The following is a 20740-nucleotide window of genomic DNA, read 5'->3' as shown; positions in this document are numbered from 1 at the left end:
GCTAATACAAACCTAAATATTAGAGCATGGCGATATAGTAAGGTTGTGGGTTCCATTTCCAGAGAAAGCAAAAACTGATAAATTAGGTGTACTTGTGTAATGCAATTTATTTAACTTTGGATGAAAGATTTTCTATCTATCTATCTATCTATCTATCTATCTATCTATCTATCTATCTATCTATCTATCTATCTATCTATCTATCTATCTATCTATCTATCTATCTATCTATCTATCTATCTATCTATCTATCTATCTATCTATCTATCTATCTATCTATCTATCTATCTATTGTCTATCTGTCTGTCTGTCTGTCTGTCTGTCTGTCTTGATATATAGAGACATTTTGAACTGATAATGCAAAATGTACTTGTACAAAATGTAACTCAGTGACTAAAACCTTTATATTAGCCTAAATTAGGTATATTTAGTAATCTTCTCTAATATAGTTTTTTTAATTGTATTAATTTAATGCTTTATCCTGGATTTTGAGTCAAAACATTGCCACACATAACATAAATTATCTAAAATTGTAAATGACAGAAAAGCAGAGAGTAATTTCTCTTCACACAGAGGCTATTCCTTGTGCTCTTAGTGCAGTTTGGCACTAGTGTGTGTGTGTGTGTGTGTGTGTGTGTGTGTGTGTGTGTGTGTGTGTGTGTGTGTGTGTGTGTGTGTGTGTGTGTGTGTGTGTGTGTGTGTGTGTGTGTTTGTGTGTGTGTGTGTGTGTGTGTGTGTGTGTGTGTGTTCGAGTAAAGATTCCCTGTCAGGCTTAATAAAGTGCTGTTTCATTTTTCTTGTGTGCTTGAAATCAGCTGTAAAGACTGTCTGTTCCCAAATTCAATTCCCAATGCTATCCATACGAGAACTCAAGAAAGCAACTTTGCATTTTTTTTTACCATTCTTCCCCTTGTCTTCCCAGCCTTTCGTTCCTCGTTTCTTCCTTATTTTTTGGCGATTGGATTTCCCCCTTGGCTTTAAGGAAGGAAATTAAGTTTGACTTTTATCCAAAACAGGATCAGTAGTGGCTTTTACCAAATCACGTTTGAGAGGTTTTAATGTCACAGGCTTCAATGAGACCTAAAACGCTAGCAAGACTCAGAGTGGAGGCTAACTTTATTAGCAAGCCCGTGGGGACAAAAGGAGGGATTTTAATGTTAAGGCTGCGGATGGAAGGAGGGGGATGGAGGAGGAAACGGGCGAGGGGGCGGAGGGGCCCGCCTTCCCGTTAATGTTGCAAAAACTTCACCTTGGTTAAGTAAAAGGAGGGTTTATTTAGCAGTATTCACACTGTGATTTACAGCCTATTCTGACTCAGTGCTTTATGAGGCGTTCTGTGCGTTTAGAGTGGTCTCTCTCTCTCTCTCTCTCTCTCTCTCTCTCTCTCTCTCTGCTTCTGCTACATTGATCATGACCGTTTGTCAACTGCAGGCACATGACAAGCACAAACAAAGATGCCTGCCGTAGTATTCACAGATTTGCTAACTTATTACTGGTTTGATTGCTTATAAAATAGTCACATTTGCAACAGAACCCGGAATGATGGTCAGGCATACAAGGCACAGGGTTAAGATTAGGTAAACAGTGAGTTAGTTAGCATGAACAAACAGTAAACCCTACTTTTATAGCAATTAAAGTAGATAATAATGCTTAATCCCTAAAAGGAATTGTGTTCATTTAACATTGGTTTCCTACATGAGCTATTAAAACCAACAGTGATCTATATTGCTATATAGCATTTGATAATCTTAGTTAATGGTGCATTATCTTTAATAAAGAGTTTTCACTGATTAACATTATGCTAAATTAGTTACAATAATGTGTGCTTACAATTAGCAATATTGCTGCAACATTGAATAATACCAATGCTTAAACCACAAAATTAATTTTGGTAACACTACAATATGGTTTCATGCACTGTAAAAAATATATGATCATATATAATATATGTGTTTAGTTCATTTTAACTTACTTAAGCTAAGTTAATCATGTTTTAACTTAGTATTATTATTACTATTATTATTATTATTAGGTTATGCAAGCTGTTTTAAGCCAATTTGATGTAATGTAAGTTCAAATGACTCATAAGGTTAATTTGATTCAACATAAAAAATTAAGGCAACCAGTATTTTTTTACAGTATATGTTAGTCAGTTACTGCAATCTATGAACATTATTTGTAAAGCATTTAATAATTAGTTAATGATACAAATCTAAATTTAATTGATTTCTTATTCATTTGTTATCATTAGAAAACTACAGTAGTTATTTTGAACTAATAATGAAAAGTACTTCTACAACATTTAATTATATTATTATCTTAAATTGTAATTTTTTTTAGTTGAATCAAATTAACATTATTATGAGACATTTTAAGTTAAACTGACTTAACAGGTTATTTTTAGAATAAACTCCATTTGAAAAATTACTCAACCTATTTTTTATTTAAATTTAGAATAAATCTAGTGTAATTCACTTAATTACCATAGTTATACATACAAGTTTTTAAGTTTAGAACCTCAAATAAATTAAGCAGCTGAAATTGTTTAATTATTGTATGTTTTGAAACTTGCTGTTCACTTAGTTGCATGTAAGAAATAAATTCAACAACAACATTTTTGTTTTCCAGTATTTTTATTTTTTTTATTTTATACCACAGTTTTTCAGTATTTTACTAAAACAAATGTGCACTGTCCATATAAACATTATGAAAAATAACAAAAAAACATCAGTGTGCGGACTTAAAAATGCTAAACAACATAAAATGCAAAATAAAGAGCAAAATCCACTCTGAAAAAAGTGAAGACTTCAGAAAATATTGTTCTTGAGACATTATTGAAGTTTCTAGAGGTAGCTTACATTCACAACATATATATGCCCATCAGCAGAGCACAGCACCTTGACATATCCATTCCATTTAGCATTCTGATGTCCCCAACCATGATGGTTTCCGTCTTGTAGTTAAATTCCAAAGTAGACCAATCACCAATGATAGCAATTGTCTTCACTTGCCTTTCAAGGTCCTCCTCAAATTACTGTGTATTCTTGTAAAGCACTGCTAACATCAACTGTATTTACCAGGAGTAGCCAACACTCCAGTGAGAAAATTGATCTAATAATTAAATAAATCTCAGATATCTGTCTTTAAATTGTATTTTGTGCCAAACAGTCTGCCTAAAACTTGAGCTTTGAAATCCAGAAGTCTATTTGTGTTGAAAAATAGTGTTATCCACCCAATTTCTTTGGGTTGCTACAATTTAAATATAGTTTCAAACTAATTGACAGACATATTTACCTTTAAATTAACTGCATTTTCAGTTGATGTAATTATCAATATTTCCCTGTTGTGAAAACGTAATGAAATCATTCTGACAACTTAAAAGTTTTAATCTAATCAGCAATTTAGAATTTTTAACTTACAAACATGTATTTTACTATGTAGTAATAACAGACATTTAGAGTTATTTTAGAGTGTGTTTTAATAAGCAGCAAAAGCCTTTTTTTGTCTTGGATAAGTTAATTACCATAAAACGTGTTGTCATGACTAATTGCTTTAAATTTGAGTTAAATTGGTTGACATTTTGGTCCCACTTTATATTAGGTGTCTTTAACTACTACTGTATGTACCCAATATATAAATGTATACATACATTAATGTGTTTATATTGGAGAACACTGGTGCTCTTGAGGTGGGATATGGGTAAGGTTAGAGACAGGTTTGGTGGTATAGGTAGGTTTAAGATGTAATTACTGATCAACAGTGTAATTACATAAATTAATTACAGATGTAGTTACATGTGTGCATTTAATCAATCATTCATACAATGTAAACACTTGTATTTAGACAATAAATGCATTTTATCGATTTATTAATTTCAGTGTAAGTACATATGAGTTCAGGCCACTTAAATAAAGTGGGACCGACATTTCACAAGAAGGTTTTGTTTCTTAAAGGTATAGTTAATTACAGTAGTTAACACAAGCTAACAATGAACAACACTCCTGCAGCATTCAATATTGTTGGTGACACCTAATCCTTAAAATTAACTGGGTTGATACTTTACAATAAGCTTTATAGTTAGCTACATTTGTTTGTATGAAATAGCAATTAACAATTATTCAACAGGAATTAATAATATTAGTTCATAATATTTGCAACATTTAATTGGTTTTTTTAAGTTTGTATTTTCTAGAGTCAAATATAACGAACAAGAAACCAAATTTCCCAGGTTATAAAAAAAGACAAATGGGAGAAAATTACAGAATAACATTGCAAAATGTGCCTTGCTTTCAGTTAGTCTGTTAGTTTGAATATGTTCAAACATGTTAACTTGCAGCTGGAAGGGCATCGGCTGTGTAAAACATATGCTGGATAAGTTGGTGGTTCATTCCGCTGTGGCGATCCCTGTTGAATAAGGGGACTAAGCAGAAGGAAAATAAATAAATGAATGTGAACTGTTACCGTTAGCAACTTAATGCACTTTACATTAACAAACTATAATCAGCTTTGTATTACTGGCTTTAATACAGATGAATAAACGCTGCAGAGCACAAGCTGCCATTGTAAGTTTATCTTAGTGATGCGTTTTTCTGTTTATGTGTGTGTCTGCAGGCGTTTCGGGACAAAGTGTGCATCGTGCCAGCAGGGGATTCCTCCTACACAGGTGGTCCGGAAAGCTCAGGACTTTGTGTACCATCTTCACTGTTTTGCATGTGTGATGTGCAGCAGACAGTTGGCCACTGGAGATGAGTTCTACCTCATGGAGGACGGCAGACTCGTGTGCAAAGAGGACTACGAAACAGCCAAGCAGAACGGTGAGCTGCTGATTCCAGATCAGGGGAAATCAGGCCTTCTTCAGCTGTGCATTCTGAGCTATCTAACTTCTAATAATCAGCGTGATTGTGTTATAATTTGAGGAAGTATTCATATAAAAAAGAGCATATGTCTATTAGGATTTCAGAAATATACTGTAGTAAATGTACCCTTTTTCTTACCAAAAAGATATAGAAATAGATAGAAATTAAAGTTATAAACTTTTTGACAGTGTAAGTAATTATGCTGAATTCTTTTGATTCAATTGGTTGACATTTCACAAGAATGGTTTGGTTTGTTAACGTTATAGTTTACTACATTAGTTAACACAAACTAAAAATGGACAATACTGCAGTATTTAATATTGTTAATCCCTAAAATGAACTTGATTGATACTTTGGTTTGTATTATAATAGTTTGTGTTAAATAGCGATGAACAATTATTCAACAACATTTAATGTTCTTAGTTCATAATAATAAATAGTGTGCATTCTGAGCTACTAACTTTCAATAATCAACGTGATTGTGTTATAATCATAAATATTGCATAGATTACTGGGTTAGATTACATGAAGGATTTGACCGTAGTTAGTATATATATATATATTTTTTTTTTTCTTCTAAATCTAAAAGGTAAAATTTGAAATCCTTCTCTTTAAATATATTTGTGTTATTTTATCACATGTGCTGGAGTGTTTTAAACTGAGACAAGCGAACTAAGGCCATAAAACATCACAGAACTGTGTTGTGATGCTATATATATATATATAAACAAACTTTGAACAATAAATTATCAGTAACATTTATGAGATAACACGGATGTGTGTAAAATATAACTAATATATATATATATATATTGTAAAGATAGAAAAATTAATAGCCCCTTTAAGCTATATATTTTCCTGATAGTCTACAGAACAAACCATCATTATACAATAACTTGCGTAATTACCCTAACCTGCCTTGTTACCCTAATTAACCTAGTTAAGCCTTTAAATGTCACTTTAAGCTGTGTAGAAGTGTCTTGAAAATATATAGTCAAATATTATTTACCGTCATTACGGTAAAGATAAAATAAATCAGTTATTAGAAATGAGTTATTAAAATTATTATCTTTAGAAATGTGTTAAAAAAAATCTTCTCTCCATTAAACAGAAGTTTTGAAAAAATAAATAAATAAATAAACAGGGGGCTAATAATTCTGACTTCAGCTGCTATTATAAATATACAGGGTAATTCAAAAAGAATACCAAACTTTAAAAATCTGTATTTAATCAAAAAACCATGATAGAACCTTGGTTAATTAATCAATGTGAAGAGTACTTAAAAAATATCAGAGCTTGCTTAAATCGACGACAGAAAAAGCTTAGCTCTCTTTTTCTTCTTTGCAGGGTTCTCGATTTTCAAAGTTTTGGTATTCTTTTTGAATCACCCTGTATAATAAGCCATGACTAGCTATAAAACATGTGCGGTTATTTTATATAAAATATAAACAAACTCCAAAAAAAGAGGAAACACAGAAATCAAAACATCAATAAGACATCACAAGTCCCATGTATGTAAAATATAAATATCTACATTTATTCAACATGCAAATATATTTAATAAAAATATACATTTATTTAAAATATAATTGCAAATATTAAATGATCAATTTTGTAATATGTATTATATATGTTTGTAATAAGCAATAAATAGGAATACATATGCAAATTTCATAACTCTATATACGTTTATATGTAGATAAAATGATTTAACAAAGCTTCTTTAAAAACTCAGATGATTAAAAATGATTAAACATTGATATATTTATTGAAAAACAAACAACATATATATATATATATATATATATATATATATATATATATATATATATATATATATATATATATATATATATATATATGTTATAGAAAAATATTAAATACAAATTTATAAAAAGAGGAAAAATCAAGAGAAGCATGAGTTACATTCAAGGGTTTTACCAATTACTAATCACCCATTTGAGTTGAATGTAGCTGCTGAATTGCCACACGTCAAGCTTTTATAGAGCCTGCATGTGGTTTGCGCAGTGGATGCTTTGCTGAAGCCTCGGCCCACTTTACTAGATTTTCTGTCCCAATTGGAAATCATTGTGACAGCAGAGTTCAGGAGAGGAGATGCTGTAATTAACTTCTTCTTTTACAATCATACCGAGACGCTGAGAGATCAGAGGAGGCAGCGGGATGATAGTAAGGAGACAAAATCATCATTAACTGCAGTCTCACGGGGTCTCCGTGTCTGCATATTAAGTCTCTGGGTGGTCTGACCTCTCATGGATCTGCCTCTGAAAGCCCCTCGTGCTGTATTTATGGAGATTTCTGTGGGCCGTTGATTGATTATATTAAGTGATGCAATGCACTTTTATGGTAGGGCCCCAATAACTCGCACCGGCATGCCATTCTCCACCGAGATTTATTCCCTTTTCCGGCACAGTGTGACAGTTTCAGGAGAGTATCGACTGGCCATGTGTGAGCACTCGCTCTCATCGCAAAACACTCTTCCATACTCGTACTTCAAGCAGCAGATATGAACCGCTCACCTGCTGCATGGGGGATTTACATGGCTTCAGGGATTTACTTTTTAGGGGGAGAATGCCAGTGCCAAAATAGCCTTCAATATTTTCATGCAGTTCATTCCAATGTGGCGATTTATAATGTAAAAGAACATAGAAGTACATTAATCTTTATAATATCTGTTATCATAAATATTTAAAAAAAAAATTTAATTGTAGAAAAAACACAATTTTAATGTGAAAATTTAATGTGAAAATACACGTTTTTACATTTTTAACTATCCCTCCCTCCCCTAAAGCATCCAAAATCAGTTGAACAGGTAAATGGATTGCTATATATGGGCTAAGGCAAAGAAAAACATATGAAGAGTTCAGATGAAAAAACCTCTAAATGCCATCTGAAAAATGAGCATGATTTATGTTGAGTTATTGCACTTTGAAGACCATGAAAAGAACTTATTCTTTGCCAAAAATGTAAAATTACTGAACCTAAACACTGGAGCCTGAAATGAATGGCCGTTTTAGAAGAAATTTCAGACTGCATTTAAAGATTTTTGCATCTAATCTCTTCATATACTGTATTCCACATAGAAAAATACACATATACACATTTTAAACAATTAACCAGTAGCGTGAGAGGTAATTGCTTGTGTTATTGTATGGTTATGTTCCAAAAATTGTATAAACAGATCCCAAATTTTATGGTACACCTTTTATTTGCCCTTTATACTGTAGGTGATTCTTTCCAGTGCAATGTAATGTGTCAAGTCTTTCAGCCAGTGGTCAATGGATGGACTTTCTATGTTCTTCCAATAGAGTGCTTAACAATACACATGTCAATAATTTTAGTTTGATAAACCGATAATGGCAAACTTACAGGAAATAACCCCAAAGCACATATTTCAGGTGTAACTGGAATTGGTTTAAAAAAAAAATGAGGAGATTAATGTGATTACGTTTTGCCAGAAAATCTTATCCACCTCACATTCCCAGATACAGTGAAAGAATATTCCTGTTTTTTGCATTTGAAACATATATCTGGGATGTTTGGGTTAAACTTGTTTAGTTTTTCAGGTGTGATTTAGGTGGACATTGCCCAGTTATATCATTTTAAATCTATTATGAAGTTCTGGGATTTAACACATATTTGGCTCCATTCTAAATCTCTCAGGTCATATTGCAAATCTGTACACCAAGAATCTTTCTTGGATTGTGATGTTTCTTAAGAGCCATTGACTTGCTATAAAACAATGAAATATAAATTGTCATAGGATTTTCATAAAACATTCTAGCTAGTGAGTAGTTTTGCTTAATATTAATATAGCTGTGAATTTGTAAGTATTTTTAAAAAAATGTGTCATTGGAATTCTTAATTATTCATTAAGGTTTTTAAACGACATCAGTGTATCTCCTTCAAATATGTCCCCAATCTTTCTGATACCTTTTAATGCCCTCTTTTTTAAAGCCAAAATATATTTTTTTAATTCTTTGTTTCTCCAGATAGGGGAAACATAAGAAAGATTTGGGACCTTTCCTTGGAAACACTGAGCATCATTCCATAACATTAAGGTGTTTAAACAGTGGTTTTCAGTGGTCTTTTTAATTTTTTATATAAATCAGAGTATAAATACATCTCCATATCCATCCCTTTTGCTATCGTTGATTCTATTTATCCTAAAGATTTGTAAACAGTTCTAAGTGAAGTACATAAGTGGTGTTTTTTGAAAGTTTTATTGTATTTTAAAAGAAAATGTAGCAGCATTTTGTAGGTTTAATTTACAGTTTGAACCCAAAAATGAGCAGTCTGTCAGATGAAGAAGAGCCGGAGTCAGAGATTCAATTAGAAAGAAAGTTTACTGAAAATAGTTTGCAGTCTCATCAGCAGAAGCCAGCTTCAACACTCACAAATAAGTTCGTAGGGCGCTCTCCTTACAATCATAACCCATCGCTGGGAAACATCCATACACACTTATTCACTATGGACAATTTAGCCTATCCAATTCACCTATACCTCATGTCTTTAGACTGTGAGGGAAACCGGAGCACCCGGAGGAAACCCACGCGAATGTGGGTTGAACACGCAAACTCCACACAGAAACGCCAACTGACCCAGCTGAGGTTCAAACCAGCGACCTTCTTGCTGTAAGGCGACAGCACTACCTACTGCACTACTGCGTAGCCGGCAAATATTCAATTAATTTCAATTAATTTCATTTTTATTTCTACAGTGCTTTTACAATGTAGATTGTGTCAAAGCCGCTTAACATAGAAGTCCAGATTTCGGAGTTGAAGTCTAGTTCAGTGTGGTTTAATTTTCACTAATGAAAGTTCAAACACTGAAGAGCAAATCCATCGATGCGCAGCTCCAAAAGTCCCAAACCAAGCAGGCTAGTCGTGCAAAAAAAAACACCAATTGACAAAGTGAAGGAGAAAAAAAAACATAGAGAGAAACCAGGCTCTGTTGGGCACGACCATTTCTCCTCTGGCCAAACTTCCTGTGTAAAATATCACTTTAGACATAATTAACACGTAGCAAATAGCAATATGAAAAGTTGATTCAGATTTTTCAATAATCCAGGTCCACTCAAGAGGTCGCAATGACCTTAATGAGCTGATTTGGGAGCTTCTGAGAATAGAGTTTTGATAGACAAAAATGGGGATGTCAGGGGTGTCCTGTGAAGTTTATTTCCAACCCCAACCAGACATACATGGGCTAACCAATCAAGCTCTTACTAGGCTTTCTAGAAACATCCTTGCAGGTGTGTCGGAGCAAGTTGGAGCTAAAACCTGAAGGACAGCAGCTCTCCAGGACCTAGTCTGGACACCCCTGTTCTAAGTAAACGTTCCTAAATATATTCTGGAATTAGGTCATGTTTAACTTTATTCGTTAGTCAAAATCATTTCAAAGATGAAATACTGATTCAAATACCTATATGAATATGGTTATGAGAAAAAGGATAAATGTTGATCCTTTACGGAATGTTTTTAAAGACAGAAATTTTTCATCATTTTTCAAAAAGACATCTTTTTTTTTTTTTTTTAAATCAAGCAACGGAACTGTTTTAAATATCAAATAGTTGTCAGAAATTATTCATGAGTATTAAACATTTTGAATCATAAATACAATAAATATACAATTTTTCTAGCATTAAATACAATCATATAGGCCTATTTAATTAGGCTTTAACTTTATAAGATTAATTATAAATATATTAAATATATATTTTCAAGTAACAATTAAGTATTTGTTAACTAAAAATAACCCTGACTGTAGTTTTATTCCACATCATCTCAATAATTGAATTGGGTGGATCTGTTTATCCAGCCAAAAGCAGACCGAGGCCTCAGTTACAGTCCTCTTCAGTGACAGTCTTGTAAACAAATGCCTATAATTTGTGTTTCAGATGATTCAGAAACAGGAGCAAAACGTCCACGCACCACCATCACAGCCAAACAGCTGGAAACTCTCAAAAGCGCCTATAAGAACTCGCCAAAACCAGCAAGACACGTGCGAGAGCAGCTCTCCTCAGAAACGGGCCTGGACATGAGAGTGGTGCAGGTAAGACTACAACTACATCAAACATAACATCCCACTCTAAACCACATGCCAAATTCCGTGATTTTCACTGGCTAAAAAGCTGGACTTCTATAACTTATTATGAATAAATAACCGGCAGCTGTTGTTTCCTTCCAGAATTGTAGGATTCTGTGATCAACGAATTTAACGCAAAGTCATGGTGCAAAATTTAGAGGAGTTTAAAAATGTTTTAATTGCCGTAGATATGAATTGGCCGACAAGGACACTGTTTAAATTCCTTCTGTGCCATCAGCAATGTTTTATATTCAATAACATTATATTCACATGTAGAAAGTTCTCATTTGGTGTCTCACCCATTTTAGATGCATTATCATGCACATTCAGCAAAAACCTATTTGAATAAGACTACATTTGTTGCATCAATCGCTAAAATTGTCATTTGTATTATGATTTGTTTTATGTTGTTGTTGAGGAGATTTGAACCATCATATTTTCATCATTTAGAGTCATTCTTGTATCAAATATGAATCAAATATGCTTACACTGTAAAAAATGCCAGGTTCCACACAATCGATTTGGGTTAGGGCAACATGAAGGAGTTAAGTTAACATTAGTTTTTACAAATTTAAGTGAATTGAACATAAAATAGTTCAGTTGCCCCAACTCCACTAGACGCTAAAGCAATATATTGTGCAGCCCTAGTTGATGTAAACTCTGATGTTTACTGAGGCTTTTATGTCTACAGGTGTGGTTTCAGAACAGACGGGCAAAAGAAAAACGGCTGAAGAAAGACGCGGGCCGGCATCGCTGGGGTCAGTTCTACAAAAGCGTCAAACGCAACAGAGGCTCCAGTAAAACAGAGAAGGAAAGCTCAGCCGACGATGCAGGACTCAGTGACAGTGAGCTCAGTTTCAGAGGTCCGTCTCTTTACATCTGCCACCACTCTAAGACTTATTATTCTTGTCAAAACTTTCATAAATTCATTTCCTTTCCCTTTCATTTAGAAAAACACACCATTTGATGAATGGTTTGTAATATTCAAATGTGGTTCATTTTATGATTATTCTTTTTTTTTTTTTTTTGTCGGCCCGTTTTGAGAACTCATAAAAGTCTAGAGCTGCTTTCAAATGGAGGTCGTGTTTACGAGAAATGAAAGCAGCGATGCGCAAACTCTATAAAAATGGTGAAGCTTTTAGTCAATTAGAGAGGCAGCATGCAGTGGCTTTGTAGTTGTTTGAAAGAACAGAGTCAGGTTTGTGCTCCTGTGTGTTTGGAGAGTAAATCACAAATACTGCACATCTGATCTTTACAGGTGTTACTAAACCTCTTTTTAAATTCCCTTTCATAGAAAATCTGTTCACTCAGTGGCCATATTTACAATGCCATCATGCAGCTGCTTAAGTGCAGTGTATATGAGTCATGAAATCCCAATAACTGCTTGATAAACTGCCATTTAAAATCAGGAACAAAATCTGACATGAGTAGAGATGAGATGAGTTGAGATGAGTTGAGATGAGATGGTAGAGTTGAGATGACATGAGATGAGATGAGTTGAGATCAGATGAGCTGAGTTGAGATCAGATGAGATGAGCTGAGTTGAGATGAGATTAGATGAGTTGAGATAAGATGACATGACATGAGTTGAGTTGAGATGGGATGACATGAGATGAGTTGAGATGAGATGAGTAAGTTGAGATTAGATGAGCTGAGATCAGATGAGATCAGATTAGTTGAGATGAGATGAGATGAGATTAGATGAGCTGAGATCAGATGAGTTGAGATGAGATGAGATTAGATGAGCTGAGATCAGATGAGATCAGATGAGTTGAGATGAGATCAGATGAGTTGAGATGAGATTAGATGAGTTGAGATGAGATTAGATGAGTTGAGATGAGATTAGATGAGTTGAGATGAGATTAGATGAGTTGAGATGAGATCAGATGAGCTGAGATGAGATGAGTTGACTTGAGTTGAGATTAATTGAGATGAGATCAGATGAGTTGAAATGAGATCAGATGAGTTGAGTTGAGATGAGATGAGATGAGATGGGATGACATGAGATGAGTTGAGATGAGATTAGATGAGCTGAGATCAGATGAGATTAGATGAGTTGAGATGAGATCAGATGAGTTGAGATGAGATGAGATTAGATGAGCTGAGATCAGATGAGATCAGATGAGTTAAGATGAGATGAGATCAGATGAGTTGAGATGAGATTAGATGAGTTGAGATGAGATCAGATGAGTTGAGATGAGATGAGATTAGATGAGCTGAGATCAGATGAGATCAGATGAGTTGAGATGAGATCAGATGAGTTGAGATCAGATGAGATCAGATGAGTTGAGATAAGATCAGATGAGTTGAGATGAGATCAGATGAGCTGAGATGAGATGAGTTGAGTTGAGATGAGATGAGATGAGATGGGATGAGATGAGTTGAGATGAGATTAGATGAGCTGAGATCAGATGAGATTAGATGAGTTGAGATGAGATCAGATGAGTTGAGATGAGATGAGATTAGATGAGCTGAGATCAGAAGAGATCAGATGAGTTGAGATGAGATCAGATGAGTTGAGATGAGATGAGATCAGATGAGTTGAGATAAGATCAGATGAGTTGAGATGAGATCAGATGAGCTGAGATGAGATGAGTTGAGTTGAGATGAATTGAGATGAGATCAGATGAGCTGAGATGAGTTGAGTTGAGATGAGATGAGATGAGATGAGATGGGATGAGATGAGTTGAGATGAGATTAGATGAGCTGAGATCAGATGAGATTAGATGAGTTGAGATGAGATCAGATGAGTTGAGATGAGATGAGATTAGATGAGCTGAGATCAGAAGAGATCAGATGAGTTGAGATGAGATCAGATGAGTTGAGATGAGATGAGATCAGATGAGTTGAGATAAGATCAGATGAGTTGAGATGAGATCAGATGAGCTGAGATGAGATGAGTTGAGTTGAGATGAATTGAGATGAGATTAGATGAGTTGAAATGAGATCAGATGAGTTGAGATTAGATGAGATGAGATCAGATGAGTTGAGATGAGATCAGATGAGTTGAGATGAGACAAGATGAGTTGAGATGAGATTAGATGAGTGAGATGAGATCAGATGAGTTGAGATGAGATCAAATGAGTTGAGATGAGATTAGATGAATTGAGATTACTTTAACCTTACTATGTAATGGTAAACCGAACACAGATGACACTGTACTGAAAAACAAAACAAAAAATAAATAAATAAATGTAATGGCTGTAATTTTGATAAAGTTTCAAAAGTGTTGACAGTTTTGCTTCATGGGAAAATTTGAATAGTACACTCTTAGAAATCATGGTTCTTTATTGGCATTGAGGGTTCCATATAGAATCGTTATATTCCCGGACAGGGTCTTCGAGATAGGGATAGGTTCTTTCGATTCCTTAAACTAAGAAAAAATGGTCCTTTTAAGTGTTCACTGACGGATTTTTTGGGATCCTACAAAAATGTGTCAAATGTGTACTGTCTTGAAGGGGGTGGGGCATGTCAAATACAAGAGAGCAGTTGATTAGTTACAATTTGACAAGAAACTGAAGTATGAGATGACGTGAATAAAATTGTTGATCCATTTAGGCGGAAGTGACAAACTACAAGCTTTACATGTTCATATCAGTTTTAAATCTCCTAAATGGTCACTGTTTTGGAGCACACTGACTTATAGATATTCTAAAAACTAACAATACTGATACTAAACATCTAAAAACTTTATTTTAGTTTCATGAGACTTTTAGGAGCAGTTGTATTGTGTATTATGAGTGAAAAGTTTTGAAACTGATGTTGTGTTTTCTTTCTAACAGATGATCAGATCCTGTCAGACTTGGGTCATGCTAACGGCCTGTACGGAAGTGTCGGCGACGTCTCTAATGGTAACATGCTCAACGGGAGCTTCTCTTTGGATGGAGGCGGGCAGCCTTACCATGACCTGCGGGCAGGGAGTCCCTATGGCCTGCCTCAGTCGCCCTCGTCCATCACTTCCCTGCCAGGCCACACTCCTCTACTCAACAACTTAGGCTTCAGCATGGACGGCCTCATGGGTCAGCCCGGTCAGCCCAGTGTGGGTCAAGCTCTGAGAGCCATGGCCGGAGGCCCCACCTCTGACCTATCCACAGGAAGCAGCACGGGATACCCAGACTTCCCCACCAGCCCGGCCTCATGGCTCGATGAAATGGACCACTCTCAGTTCTGAGGTCAGACACTATGAGGGAAAGTGCGCTACTATGGACAACATTTTATCGACGTAATTCCCAGAACTGGCCACGATTGACAGTGTTCGGTGTGGGCAAACCCCCATGGAATGCCTGCACTGTATCATTTTGTAACTCGTATTTTTTCATCGTTCTCAAAACTGGATTGGAGGATTTCCAGCATGAGAACCCCCCAGGCCACCCTGGAAAATTAATCACGGTCCAACGCGTTTTTGAGAACAGGAGGGTTCCATGCATGTTTCCGAATGAGGAGGAAAATCGTCCACATTCAAAATGCCGACGCACTTTAATGTATGTTCCTCCTCGACTGAATACTGGAAACAGAGGAGCGCACCGAGCAAGGAGAGATATTTAAACAAGTGGCACAAGTGTATCTTTCCTATTTACAAGGGGTTGGGATTTTAATGGTTGACACTTTCTAAACGGCTCTACTAGAGACGGTCCTTCTCGTCAACAGGCCTGAAGAACAGAAAAAGGTTATTTTTTAATAAGGACGAATCCGCATGCACTGCTCTGAGTTTTAAAATCTCTGTGTCAATGCTTCTTTTTGGTCATATCCAGGAAGATAGATTGAAATTAAGGTTATTATTTATTTATTTTTTGGTATTACCACATTGAAATGTGTTTTCGTTCCTAGTCATTGCTCCATGAGCAAAACTTTATATATTTCAATGCATTTGGATGTTATTTATTTCAGAGCAGATGACAGTAGTGGATTTCCATTACACAGACACAAGTACCTTTATGGCCTGATCAGTTATTATCAAGCAAAACAAGTGAAAGGGAAACTTACTCTGCTATTTTCTTTCTTATTGGACACGTTTAAGCAACAACTGTGAGGATTTCATGTTATTTATTTCTATTTTGGGTACCAGTGTCAGTATTATGAAGGGTTGAGTTATGGGGAAGAGTACAGTGATGTTATAAACACAAGTTCGATACTGCAAAATTGGACCCACACACTGGTAAAAGGGATGTTATGCTGAAAAAGTGAACATAAGCTAATAAGAGCAACATGGAGGAAAACAAGAAGAAAAATAACCATGTTTTTGTTGAGTCTTAATGGCTGTAAATTTTGTAAAGTCTCAAAAAGTGTCGACAGTCTTGTTTCATGAGCACTATTTATTGCTATGGATCTTTGAAAAAAAAAGAGCACTGAATTTAGTCCTATATGCCTTCTGTCCAATGGTATGAATTGTGTACAGTCAAATCTATATGGAGAAATAAAGTCGAATTGTCTTTGGGTTACTGCAGTGCTCTTTATTTTATGTTTTATTTATATATTTTATTATTATTTATTTATTTATTTATTTTTTTACTTCAGACTGTTTATGACTGCAAAGTTAAAGAAAAGGCTTGGCTTAACACACAATAGTTGTTTTGTAGAAAATCAGTTGGATTTCCATTTAAATAAACACATTACACACACTGTAAACAATGTCCTTTGAGGTTTTAAATAAGGAGTCTGGAAAACGTTTTGGAATAAAAATGCATAAAAATTTTAAATGATAAATAAAATGATGATTAGAATTTAAGATACGCATAGTTATTTAAAAGAAAATAGAATACATTTGGACTTAAAATAATATAATAATTACAGGCTAAATAATACAAAATATATGATTATTTAAAATAAGAAAAACCATAAAAAATGCAATACAACTATTAAAACTATTAAAATTTAGTTTATTTAATACATTTAATTAAACTTAATACTTTCCATATTTTTAAATAATATTTTGTTTTATTTTATGTTTTATTTATATATTTTTTTCCTTTCTTTTTATGACTGCAAAGTTAAAGAAAAGGCTTGGCTTAACACACAATAGTTGTTTTGTAGAAAATCAGATTCAATCCCTATTCAAAAAGCACATTGAACACATTGTAAAAAAATGTCACTTTTTGTAAGAAAAGGAAAACTTTTTGGAATAAAAAGGCATCAAAATGTAAAAACAATAATACTTACAATGATAATTATAATTTAAGATTATCATAGTTATATAAAAGCAAATAGAATACATTTTAAATTAAAATATTATAATATTTAAAGGCTAAATAATACAAAATACATCATTATTCAAAATAAGATATAAAATATATAATATAATTAATTAAATTAAAAATGTAACTACACTAACTATTAAAATACGATTAAATAAACTAAACACTCATATCTTTTAATATTATTTTATAACTACATACAGGTTATACAGCTCTTTATTTTATGTTTTATTTATATATTTTATTTTTTTACTTCAGACTGTTCATGACTGCAACGTTAAGGAAAAGGCTTGAATTAACATCCAATAGTTGATAGAAAATCAGTTTGATTTCCATGCAGGGATAACTTTTTGGAATAAAAAGGCTTTAAAATGTAAAAATAATAATAAATAAAATGATTATTATAATTTAAGAAAAGCACAGTTATATATAAGTAAATATAATAAATTTTGATCTTAAATAATATAATAATTACAGGCTAAATAATGAAAAATGTATGATTAAGTTTACAAAAATATGATGCCATTAATTCAATTTAAAATCTAGGCCTGATTATACAACCTATTAAAATACAACTAAACTAAATCCATATTTTCAAATAACATTTCAGATGTATACACCTAATATTGGGTTTTGTATAAATAAATAGATGCATTTAACAAATTTAGATGGGGGTGACACATTTTTGGTGGCACAAAATGGAACAAAGGCAAAACATTTCTACAAAGCCAGCGCGCGCACACACAAACATGTGGAACCTGTTCTCGGACGCGCATCTGTTCGCCGGCTCCACACACTCATCCTTCTGCTTCCATAGACTGAAGCAGATTGCTGTTTAGTCAAACCTTCCCTAATCCTCTAAACGTTACCTAATTGTAAACTGCTCTGTGAAACGAGGACAAACAGACGTTCCCAACGACCAGAAACACACAACTGTGAGTGAAAATAACCGCATTCAAAACACCACTATCACGCGCGTTTTGGTTTTGATGGATGGAGTTCGATCCGCTTGTGAACGCGCATGATTACATTTACAAAAAAGGGTCATAAATAATGACTAGATGGATTTATGTTGTAGGTTATATGCTATGAACAGAGCCACTAGGTGCATTTCAACTTTTTGAGACTTGTTTTATTGGGTTTTAAAACCACTTTCTAAACATTTGTACCAAAAAAGCGCCAAATGTGTTAACGTTATCTAAATTACTCAAATGCCGTGGTTAGGATACATTTCAGCTTGACGTATGAATGTGAAGCAATATTTATGGAATAAACAGGAAAAGAGGGTCTTTAATAGCAAAGCGGGCGCTCTTAGCAGAGAAACGCGCCACAAATGAGCTGATTTCACTCAGGCATTGATTGGGGCTGCCGCGGCCATTAATGTACGGCCTTTAATAGTTCACTCTTACAAAGATAAACAGCGACAAAGACAGTTGGGATAATTTACACGCCACTTACAGCACTAGTATACATATAAATCTGGGCAAATTCCTGCACTGTTGCTTTTGCAAAGATGACAAACACAAGCGCAAATGCCATTATCATCGATCTGCGAGCTTTTATTACGAACTTCCTGAAGCCAACGATTCACCAGGCTCCCGGGTGAGAAGGAATAAATTAACATGCAAATAGTTATTCAGCCTAAATTTAATCTGGGCTGCATGGAAGGAGTATTTTTCTTGTGTGTGTGTGTGTGCGTGTGTGTGTGTGTGCACTGACATCTTGTTTGGCATTTTAATTCAGCAGCCATACAAATATAGAAAGGGTCATTTAGCAAGGACAAACGGCCGGCCACGTGTTTTAGTTTTACTGTGGAGGTGTATTGGGCATATTCTCATTTGCATTTGATGCAATAAAGAAGTTGATGGCCTTCTCGCTGCACTACAATGACCTCGCCCTTTGATTGATTCTGCTCATGTTTATTACTTGGATTCTGGAATACTGGATTATAATTGGTCAGGCACACCGGAGGCCTGTTTCAGAAAGGAGTTTAAGTTAAAACTTTTTCTAAAATGTATTTTTAGTACTGCTTACCTTCTAAATGTTATATCAAACTCTATCACTTTATCAAGAAAAAAAGGCAGACACACAAGTGCACTCTTAAATCTATTAAAACTGATAAACGTGTATAAAAGTTTAGAAAAAAATGTATTAACATCACACATTACATTACTTATTTTATTATACTTAAATATTTGAATATTTTAAATGTAAAATTACGCATTAACTTGAGCAGCTGTTTTCCCAGGCTAACTGTCTCTGTTTCACTGATGGTTGCTTCTTTTTAAAAATATATACACTCATATTTGCTATAACGGGGCGAGGCAGTGGCGCAGTAGGTAGTGCTGTCACCTCACAGCAAGAAGGTTGCTGGTTCGAACCTCGGTTCAGTTGGCGCTTCTGTGAGGAGTTTGCATGTTCTCGCGTGGGTTTCCCCCGGGTGCTCCGGTTTCCCCCACAGTCCAAAGATATGCGGTACAGGTGAATTGGGTAGGCTAAATTGTCCGTAGTGTATGAGTGTGTGTGTGAATGTGTGTGTGTGGATGTTTCCCAGAGATGGGTTGTGGCTGGAAGGGCATCCGCTGCGTAAAAACTAGCTGGATAAGTTGGCGGTTCATTCCGCTGTGGCGACCTCGGATTAATAAAGGGACTAAGCCGACAAGAAAATTAATGAATGAAATGAATTTGCTATAACGTTGCATTATCACATCAAGTTCAGCTGGAGAAAGAAATGGTGATCTCTTTTTTTAAGATGTTGCCATGGTCACTCGTAATATCTGCGCTCCGTTGATAATGCCTCTTTATAGTCAGGGTGTGCGCGCTTAACTCTGAGTTGGTCTACTCAAAGTTGATTGACCTAACTCAGATCCGCTTCTCTGAAACTGAAAGTTTTTAATCTCTCGGTAAATCAACTCAGAGTTCAAGTTTAAACTCTGAGTTGTTTGAACCTCCTTACTGAAACAGGCCCCAGAACACAGTTTAAAGTACAAATGAAATCAAAACTAACATTATTGATTTTGTTAGCTCACATTGCTAGTCTTTTGGTGAACAATTAATTAATATGTGCATTCCAGTAAACACATTTACGTTGTAGCAATTTTTGTGCAAAAAGAGCTTTTATTAGCAGGTATGTTCACACAAACGAGCAAATTGTTTTTGTGACAGAGCTTCTACAGTGCAACAGAATTACTGGGACAGGACAAAATAAAAACACAATAGATATATTTAAAAAATAGAAGTAAGTAGTGACTGCGAATGAATGTGAATGAAGATCAGAGCTTGACACAACAGGATGACACAAATGACCACAGACGACTTAAGCAAGAAGAAATAAAGCAATACTCAAGTCTCCTTGGTCATTGTTAAATAAGACACAGAACGATTTAAACTGATTCGTTGATGATGAGTAAACATTACCATACTGATCAACTTCCGGGGAACGGTTAATGCGACTTTTTTCAGCTTAATATGGTTCTTTTTGCAGCAACGATGTTGTAATGTGATTAAAATACAATCAGTTAAATAAACTTAAGCATTCATTTAGTTGCTCGGGCGTAAAACAAGATAAAAAGTCGTTTACTCGCACACGCC

General features: G+C 34.6%; 1 protein-coding gene and 1 long non-coding RNA gene across 6 annotated transcripts in view; both read left to right on the top strand.

Moving 5' to 3' along the window:
- lhx4 (LIM homeobox 4) overlaps positions 1 to 16401 on the top strand; it is a 31597-nt gene extending 15196 nt beyond the window's left edge. For 2 of the 3 annotated variants that reach the window (XM_087263790.1, XM_087263791.1), the window contains 4 exons: positions 4612 to 4814; positions 10771 to 10925; positions 11650 to 11821; positions 14741 to 16401. In XM_087263790.1, the coding sequence (XP_087119916.1) occupies positions 4718 to 4814; positions 10771 to 10925; positions 11650 to 11821; positions 14741 to 15129 (813 nt within the window). In that variant the 5' untranslated portion in view covers positions 4612 to 4717 and the 3' untranslated portion in view covers positions 15130 to 16401. 3 annotated transcript variants of the gene reach the window in all.
- Positions 16402 to 18556: 2155 nt separating this feature from the next.
- The window catches only part of LOC147835538 (uncharacterized), a 39262-nt gene continuing 37078 nt past the window's right edge, over positions 18557 to 20740 (top strand). For all 3 annotated transcript variants that reach the window (XR_015497648.1, XR_015497649.1, XR_015497650.1), the window contains exon 1: positions 18557 to 18751. This is a non-coding gene — a long non-coding RNA (uncharacterized LOC147835538). The remainder of the gene's footprint in view (positions 18752 to 20740) is intronic.

This window comes from Danio rerio, chromosome 8 (genome assembly GCF_052040795.2).
Source record: "Danio rerio strain M-AB ecotype USA chromosome 8, GRCz13ab, whole genome shotgun sequence".
NCBI lineage: Eukaryota > Metazoa > Chordata > Actinopteri > Cypriniformes > Danionidae > Danio > Danio rerio.
Note: the sequence above shows the minus strand (reverse complement) of the source record. Positions and strands in the feature narration are given on the sequence as shown.